Here is a 9,853-nt window from a genome sequence, read left to right on the forward strand (position 1 = left end):
GAATGTTGGCTGAACAACAATCTAATTTATTTGAACATCACTTCAAAAAATAATCAGAAAATCAAAAAGGAAACACTACATATGGATATTACTAAAATAAGTGAATAAACAGATGAATGCATAATAATCAAATCAATACATAAATAAGGCAAATGAGGAATTCAGACCACAGATTAATTATCCATAAAATTTGTAAAAAATGTCAAAATTTTTCTTCTTAACACTCTCTAAGGAACTCAAGTAAAAAGAGCTAAAAACAATACAATATCAGAGAACAGATAATGGAAAAAATGAAAGTGAGCTGTAGGTTTAGAGGGGGAAATAGAGAAAAAATGAAAAATCAGAAATGAGTGCTGCATTGGAACATGCATATGGAAGACATGCTAGAGAAAACCACACAAAAATGGAATTTTTAAAAATCAAAGAAAATGTACAAAAGAAAAAGTGAAATAGAAAATCTGTTGTATATATAATAGTATTTCTGAGGAAGAGACTGCTACAAATGCAATAGAAAAAATTAAAAGATAGAAGAAAACTATGCTGAAATGAAAGATGATGTAATTCTACAAATTGAAAGGACATTATGTATTTTGGAACAACTTATATAACAATGTTTTATACTGGAAAATACTGAGTTCACAGTCTATGTGATCTTGGCTTATCTCTCATGGTTTTCCATATTCAAAATAAATATGAGGAAATATTCCAATATATCAAGATGCCTATAAAAACTATTACTGATAAAGTAATTCTATTACTTGTTAAATCAAAAGATGGATATACAAAGCTCTTTCCAACTCTATGATTCTTTAAGTGTTAGATTGAACCATCTTTCTTATAGGGCTTAAATGAAAACAACTTCAGAAAGTGACTGTAGTTGGCATTCGTATATGCTTATGTTAAATTTATTCACAAAATGTGCTAAAGTCAACTAGTCAATTATAATTGTAACTTTTAGATGAGTCAACCTTTTAAGTATATTGTAGCAGCTTTATCTACTGCTGCAAACATTTGGCAAACAAATCACTTGGTATAATATTACCTTTCTGTATCTGCCAAAAAAGAGTTTTGTTAAATACCTTGAGCATTGGCTTAACCAATATGGTTTTTCAAATATTCATGTGTCATGCGATTTGTTAAAATGCTCCTAGAAATAGGTACTAATTCTGTGACATATTTTCATATAATATTTTTGGTAAATTGGAAAATATCATACAGATTAGCTGCACATTTGCTTAGCTTCTTTTTTTTAAGGGATGGCATGGATTAAAGGAAATGCATGTTTTATCAAAGAGAAGTGTATGCATGTTCTTCTTGGGGTTAAATACAAGTCAACAGGAAAATAACTTAACAGGCAAATATTCTCCACTACCTCTTCAGAAATGTGTATAATGGCAACATGAGGATAGTCACAGAAAATACATCCATTAGCACTTGAGATATTTGCAGCATGACCCGGGTGGCTGGCACTGACAAATCTTCCATTGACATAAGCATGCTTTTCCAAAGATAAGAAATGATGTGGAAGTGTCTAAGGAATACAGTGTCGGCCCTTATATGGAACGGCACAGGAAAATGGGATTGTGTTTTCTTATCTTTGTTTCCTGAGAGAGCTTGGCAGAGGTCCCTGCACGTTGGCCTGTAGTAAGTGTTGAATGGTTATGAATGATTACATGTTCAGGCTATAATTCCTACAGGTAAAACAGATAATATATATAAACCCAGAGATCATTTATACTTTGCACAGGCGAGAAGAGTAATGCATACTTTTCTGAGAGGCAGAGGAAGATTGAGGCCCATGATTAAATCCTGCCGTTACTCCACTTTTTATCTGTTCCTTTGAGGACAGCATATAGACTGAGATTGCTTGAAGTCCTTCTAGAAGCCCTGACAGCATGGGATTGCTAGTTTGCTGGACAGAGTTAGTCCAGCCCTGTGTATAAAGAATCTGAATCCTTAGAAAATTCTTTCTGGTATGTCAACTACATTCTTGTTGCAGGTAATCCCTACCTTGTCATATTATATTCCTTAGAAAAGAAAAATGAGAATGCGCCAGTCTGCCTTCCCACTCCTACAATTCACCTGTTCAATCCCACTCTTTCCCAGCAAAATCCTCCCTCAAACTGGATTGTTAAAAATGCTGTAGAATGAATTTCAACTTTACTTTCACACGTCAAGAGGCTTTCCCTTCGTTCTAATGTAAATTCCCATTTTTAGCTATTTGATAGTGGCAGGAAATTGGACCAAAAAACCTATAAAATGCATCTCAACTTCATGATTTCAAAATTCATAGTACTTTGCCTATAGAATATAACTGCTAAATAGGTACTTTTATTTCTCCAAATGAGCCAGATTCTCTCAACATGTTCTGGGATTAAACTGTGGAGTCTAGGGGAAGCTCTAAAAATGTGAGGGTTTGTGTATGTACTTGTTTATTCTTCAACTACAGAAAACTATTCTTCATGCCTAGTCAGCTAAGCTAGGCTAGTTATTTTCCTTAAAATGCACATATAAATACCAAGTATTATAACATTGTTATTTTTATAATTACTACATATCAGAAAAGTCCCCAGTTTAACCATATTATTTTATATTATTTATTACAGGACAGCATGATAGACTTTGATAGCAATTGCCTGAATAACGAATCTAACTTTTTTAAAAAACATTCATGTGGTGATAATAAGGTAATGATAATTATTTGGAGTTTATATGTCATTCAAGCTTGATTTCATGGAAGCTTATATTTTTCATATCTCTGTTAATTATACTGATTAAATTAATAATACAGTCTTTTGGTTCTAACTCGAAAATTCCCACTGATCTCCTAAGTTATACTATGGTCTTTTATACTTTTATAAATGCTTATTTGATAAATATCCTTTTCAGTTTTAGCATTTCATTTTTCACCTTGAAAATACTAGAAGAACTGCTAAATTCAAAGACACATATCTCTTATTTCTGAAATTTTTATGCAGGAAAATGCTTGTCAGTGATTGCTTGCACAGACACAAACATAAGTAATGGGCGTAACTTAGTTGTAAACATTTTGTTTTTTTCTTTTAATATTTGCTTGTCTTCAAAACACTACTACTTCTATTTAAAGTAATATTACAATTTACAAAGCTTCCAACGAAAGTTTGTTTCATTTCTTTCTGCAAAAACTGGTGTACTATTCAGTAGCCTTTTTAAAAACTCATAATAGATGAGTTAACGTTATGGCATTTAATAGTATATCCATACATTCTTTTTAAAAAATTGTCTTACATTAAATATTTGAAAAACTTCTTTTTCTTATTGACAGTTATTCACCCATAGATCAAAAGGGGCAAAAAATCATAACAATAAGAAAAATCACACATACCTTTCATTATCATTGCTTCCAGAAGCCCTTTCCTTTAGTTATCTTGTTCAAAATTGAATAAACTTGTTATATGTTCACTCATAAGCGTTAAGATCACACATAAAAAGTCAGATAATCATTAAACCAAGTTCTAAGCACTTCAGGCTGTCACCCAGGAGCTGCAGTTTCAGTCTAGTTACTTGTCAGTCATGTGATTACCTGGAATAGAAGGAACGTGGGGTGGAGGTGGGGCAGTATTTAGCAACACAGTGCTGGCTTTAGGCTCCATAGGAAAGCTTATCATTTCTTAATATTTTATTTGAACCACAGCCCTTCTGATGTTTTTCTGTAATAGGAAGCTTCATTTTTATATCGTGCTGCTCGAAAGTTGAAGCAATTTCCTAAAATGAATAACAGTGAGGATTTCAATTTCCACCTATCAAGAGTTTCACAGGGCACGTTACAACTGTTGAACTGCACCAGCAAGGTAAGCTGAGGACTGTTTACTTTGAACAAATATATAAACGACTCCTGTGATAGGATCTTAACCACTTCTGATGATCATATCCATGAGCATAGAAATCTAAGTGCTTATAAGAAAGCTGAAATACATTTACTCAGCTCTAGAAAAGGAAAGTCTCAACTTGTAAAGTATCTATTTATCTCTTGGCTAGGGTAAATTGTTTATAAAAGCAGACTAAAAATAAATGACAGCAACACTGTAAATCAATTATACATCAATTAAAAATAAATAAATAAATGAAAGCATATTTTATTGCCATGATAACTTTTAAGGCAGCTAGTGTGATAAGTTGGGTGAGAAATGGTAAATTTTTATTTCTGAAATGTCTTAATAATTTCAATCTATATATGTACACATAAGAATTCATAAAACAGGTAATCAAATGTGTTTAACAAATACTCTGTATATAAAAAACAGGCATATTTATGTCCAACAATTTTCAATTTTTTTGCTTCAGTGATTTTGATAAGTAAAAGGCTAATTTTTTCCCTACTTCTCTACTAGTGGTTATGAAATATGAACAATAAAATAGAATTTGGAAGACATTATCTTGAAACTATAGAACAGTTTCTTCATCTACTGGAGAAGAATGTAATAGGATGTTGAAAAGGTTAGATAGCATAATTTATATAGAGTGCTTAGTGCTTAGGTTTCAGTAAGTGTTTTATTATTATTACTATTATTATTGTTACTCCTTCTTCAGGAATTTTACAGCTGCCACATAAAGCCAAAAGATTTCTCATGATTTTTTTAAAAGAAAATTTTAACATTTTTTATGATAGGAAAAGGGCTGTGTGTGTTAATTTTTTTTTATTGCAGTATAGTCAGTTTACAAAGTTGTGTCAGTTTCTGGTTTATAGCACAATCTTTCAGTCTTACATGAATATACATATATTTGTTTTCCTATTCTTTTTCACTATAAGCTACAAGATATCAAATATAGTTCCCTATGCTATCGAGTATAAAACTTGTTTATCTATTTTATATATACCAGTATTCGCAAATCTCAAAGTACCTAATTTTTAATACTAGTACTTGTCCACAGAAGGTAAAATGGTAAGATTCTTTTTGACCTTACCGACAGGGATGAAAATACATGTTAGGCCATAAGATGATATAAGTTGGACCACTTCATTTATCATTACGTTACTTGCTTGATGCAAGCCAGTCTCCTCTTGGTGTTATGGATTTGCTGAGCTTATTTCCATTTTTGTCCCCTTATGAATGTTAGTCCCTTATATAGAATTTCTGCTGTTCTCCTTTCTGTAAATCTGATCTGTCCTGTCCTATGCATCTTTCAAGACCAAGCTTAAGATTCATGAAGACTTTATATTCTAGCATACCAGCTCTTAATCCTTATTTATAGTGATTTGATGTACAGTCAGCTGTCCACAGGTTCTGCATCCTCAAATTCAACTAGCTGCGAATCAAAAACATTTTTTAAAAAAATCCAGAAAGCTCCAAAAAGCAAAACTTGAATTTGTCGAGCCACACTGACAGCTATTTGCATAGTATTTACATTGTATGAGGCGTTACAAGTCATCTACCAATGATTTAAAGTAGACAGGAGGATGTGTGAAGGTTATGTGCAAATACTACGCTATTTTATATAAGGGACTTGAGCATCTATTCCTGGAGTTTGGTATCCAGTGGAGTACCCAGGGGGGTCCTGGAACTAAACACAAATAACAGGGGACTACTGTACCATCTAATGCAGGAATAGCAAATTCGTTTTCATGTTGCTTACACATCCGATTGCTTAGTAGTGACTATTGGAAACGCTACGGTGAGTATAAGCCTCAAGTGAGGGCTTAACTAAGAAGATGGCAGAGCAAACTAGCAATACCACCTTTTGGCCTAGAAAGGGTCAACGGTTATAAATATGCTGTACATTTGCAGTTCTTTCTCTCATGTTTTGAGGTTTGCATGGACCACCATATTCCAAAATCAACTAATTATAGATAAAGAAAATACACAAATAATTTAAATCTTGAGATTAAACAAAATTATGTTACAAAATTAACCTGATACAACCCACCTTTTTCTTGAAATGATAAGGCAAGATGTTAAAGACATTCAGCTACACTGAGTTTTCTTCATGAGCTAGGCATGCTGTAAGCTTTTTACTGTGTTTATTTCATTTTGCTTCTGATGGGTAAAGCTTAATATAATGTATGATCAGGATTTAACAACTTAATGTTATTTTCATGTTGATTAAAACTCTAGTTTTGTCTCTGTCAGTATACCCTTCTATATTAATTTTTCATACCTCACAGCAATTGAACACAGTGCTGGGCATCCCTGCAAAATTACAGATCCAGGTTATTCAAAAGACTAGCCTCTCTTGTTTCTTCCTTTTCCCTGATAGTCTGTGTCTAAATGAAATTAGTATTCTCCCATACTAATAATAAATAATTTAAAGTAGATTCTCAGATTAGGTGAGCTGAGAATAATATGAAAATTAGCAATTACACTAATGGGAGGAGCAAAAAAGGATTAATAATCAATACTGTACATGTGACTTTTTTCTTAAGGTTAAAGGAAGAAAACCGCCTTCCCTGGGTGAAGCCCAACCCACTAAGAATTTGGTGAGAGTGACTGTACTTTTCTTTTTTTATCAGATTTTTACTCAAATTAATTCCTTATGTTTCTCTTTGTATTGTTTCCTTTTATACGGTTGGTTTTGAAAATATTCATTATAATGTTGGTAAAAGGAGAAGGGGGATACCCCTAAGAATTGGAGCCCTTTAAACTGCATTTTAGAAAACACTATTTTAAAATTAAAGAAGCTAGGGAAAATGTCAGAGCATCAACTTTTTTTAAAGAAACAAAATTAAAACACTAATAGGTAATAGGCAAAGGACATCAACAAAGTAGGAGAAAATAAACTAGAAGACAAGTATATGAAGAAAAAAGCCACTCTAATAAAGAAACACAAATTAAAACTGAGAACCCATTTTACACCTACTTTACTAGTATACACAGAATGTACTATATATGCTGTATAATAGGATATGAACATTTTATATGTATTTATATATACTATTGGGTATTACACTAAATTATATAGCAATATAGAAAATATTTAAGAATGAAAAAGTCAGAATATTTAATTAAATCTGATTGAACATTAAAATGATGTATTAACTAGAATGAGACTTGGAAAAATGAACATACCTGGTTCATGAGAATGATAGATTCTCCATTCACATTCCCATTAGCATTGTTACTTGATCTATATATATGGGAGCATGGAAATTCCTTATTTGTCTTAGAGAAGTGGGGTGAGTTTGCACACCCTGGGACTCAGGAAACTAGGAATTCCACCTGAGGTGGAAGAGTTGAAATGAATACATGAGCAATATAATATTACATTGAGGACCTCTGACTGAGGGAATTCAGGAAGAAAGTTTAGAAAAAGGAGATAACATCTCTGTTCCCAGGGTTACAGAGGCAAAAATCATGGCTCTTTGTCTTTTTAATGGATATTCATTCTTGGTCTTTGCGAAGTCATGACATTTTCACATCTATGTATTTCAAACTTGTTAGTCACATAAACTTCAATTTGTATTTTTAAAAGATGTCCTGGGACCCTCATTAAAAAGAATATGAGAAACTCTCCTCCATATATATCTTTGCAATGTTTAATCTTTGAAATACATCATTTAAAGGGTATGTGTTAGTGTTACTAAATATATAACTAAGAGATCTGAATTTGTGACTAAACTAAAAATAGGACAAACAAGCCCAAGGCCCAGTCATTGTATTTACTTGACACCTGACTGTGGTAGCTGATTTACTGTCTTTGAAGCATCAGTTTCCTCAAATGGGAAAGATGAGATCATCAATTTCATAGTTATAAAGGAGATAAAATGAAATAGTGTATGTAAAGCACTAAACACAGTAGCTGACCTGGAAGACACCCAATAATTGGTTGTTATCTAAATGAAGAAATTACTCTACCCAGTACTCATTCCCTTTCCAGGGACTCAGAGGAATGTAACTGAGTTTCGGCATAGCTGCTCTTATTAAGTCTATTCCATGCGAGGTGTCTGCTTCTCCACTTTTTGTAAATATGGTACAGGCAACCCTTTTTAAAATTTTCATCAGGGGCTGAAAACTAGCTTATGAAGCAGGCTTCTACAATACTCTAGTGAAGACAAGTGCACAAGCTCAATCAGACAGATTCTTATTAATCTTTGCCAAAAGAAACCCAATATTTTCAGAATTATTTCTTCCACAAAAATACATTTTTTCCATTTAAAAAAATCTCAGTTGAGTAATAAACAAACCTTCCTCACAAATGTTTAAACAGCATTCTTATGTCCACTGCTGCAGTGGTGAAAATGGCAGCCACTTGACAGCTCTTTAACCCTAGATCTTAAACCACAACAACCTTGAATTTCCTACACATCAGTGATCACAATTATAGTTAGAAATAATAGTTGAAAAAAATATCATGGAGGCTTCTCCTTTTTAATTAAACCAAAATTTTGGTATAACCTAGCATGATAGAAAGATTGAATATTTTAAAATGTGTATTTTTATAAAAATGTGAACTTAAAAACTTTTTTATGTATTTCTTTAGGAAGAAAATAAATCTGTAAAGGAACAGAAAAAACTGAATGACCTGTGTTTCCTAAAGATACTACTACAAAAGATAAAAACTTGTTGGAATAAAATTTTGAGGGGTGTTAAAGAACACTGAAAAATATGGAGTGGCAATATAAAAACTTAAGTTGTATACTCCAAGGATCTCTCTGCTCATGCAATTTTCCAGGGTAGAATGCCTCGTGGAAGTTACTGAATGCATCCTGGTAAAAATGGATTACAGCAATTGAGAAATCCTTATTGTAGTACTAGAAGATGGACATAAACAAAGGAACCTGAATGTTGCAATCAACAAACTATTTCACATATATGCAGACATCGGTATTAATCAATCGGTATTGATTCTGAGCTGGTTTAGGTAAGGCAATCCATGTAAGATATTAGTTGCGTTAATACTTTTTAAACCTGTTTAAAATTTCCAGAAGACATATAAATTCTGTGAAGTATATAAAGGTTACAAGGATTAAAAAATAACATTGCATTATTACCAAAATAATTTTATGGCCCACTATGCATCAGTATATTGCAACGAGAGTGGAAATTGTTGTCTTCTGTGCTGGAAACGTTTCACTAACAGTGAGATATGGATAAGCCCATGAGAACAAGACTCATATACCTTAAAGAAGCAATAAGCATAAAGGGCCCAAGATACTCCTTTATCAAGGAGATATCAGGAGATGTAATTAAGTATGAATGTGTAACAGAGTGCCTTTATAAATGATTCAGCAAATGTTTTTAAATGAAAATAAAGAATAATTTCACAAAATAGTCATCTGTTCTAAGGATGCTAGACCATAGTACTGAGTCACTCTTGTCATTTATATGTAATAAAATTTGTCTAAATGAGTTAGCAATTTGGGAAGTATATTTTTAAGAGAATAATATATGTTAGCCTTTTAATTAATGGAATGTGTATTTAATTTTGACAGTATATCTGTATATAAAATATTTTCATACAGTATTACAAACAAATTGCTTACTTTGGATACCATTTCTCCTTTGATAATAAATGGCCTATGTATTAACACTGTCAGATTCACTTAATGAATCCCAACAGGAAATTTTAAGACAAGATTTTTAGTGCTGTACAGTTATTAGATTTCTCACTTTCATTGAAATATGACCTTTAATATCTTATTACCAAGAATGTACATGAAACCAGGACCTCCAAACTATATAAGAACAGGAATGGTGCTTTACTTTCTATGCTGAATTTTAATCTTTGAAAAGAAACTTCTTGTTCCTTTTAAACAGACCCAGAAAGATTTGCCAGTAGTCTTCACTTACTTATAAAGGGAACTGAAAACACTATTCTAGGTAGGCCAGGGTTCTTAAACAGCCACCCCACCCTCATGGCCACCTGGTTAAGGGCTGAC

General features: G+C 32.4%; 1 protein-coding gene across 2 annotated transcripts in view; it reads left to right on the top strand.

Annotated features, from left to right (window-relative positions):
• The window catches only part of IL7 (interleukin 7), a 40,542-nt gene extending 31,040 nt beyond the window's left edge, over positions 1-9,502 (top strand). Inside the window, exons 3-6 of one of the 2 annotated variants that reach the window (XM_006202389.4) lie at positions 2,607-2,687; positions 3,699-3,830; positions 6,401-6,454; positions 8,455-9,502. In XM_006202389.4, coding sequence (XP_006202451.2) covers positions 2,607-2,687; positions 3,699-3,830; positions 6,401-6,454; positions 8,455-8,574 — 387 coding nt within the window. In that variant the 3' untranslated portion in view covers positions 8,575-9,502. The remainder of the gene's footprint in view (positions 1-2,606; positions 2,688-3,698; positions 3,831-6,400; positions 6,455-8,454) is intronic. The other variant, XM_015237698.3, reaches the window with a different exon arrangement.
• The last annotated feature ends 351 nt before the right edge of the window (positions 9,503-9,853 follow it).

Source organism: Vicugna pacos, chromosome 29 (genome assembly GCF_048564905.1).
Source record: "Vicugna pacos chromosome 29, VicPac4, whole genome shotgun sequence".
Classification (NCBI taxonomy): Eukaryota; Metazoa; Chordata; class Mammalia; order Artiodactyla; family Camelidae; genus Vicugna; species Vicugna pacos.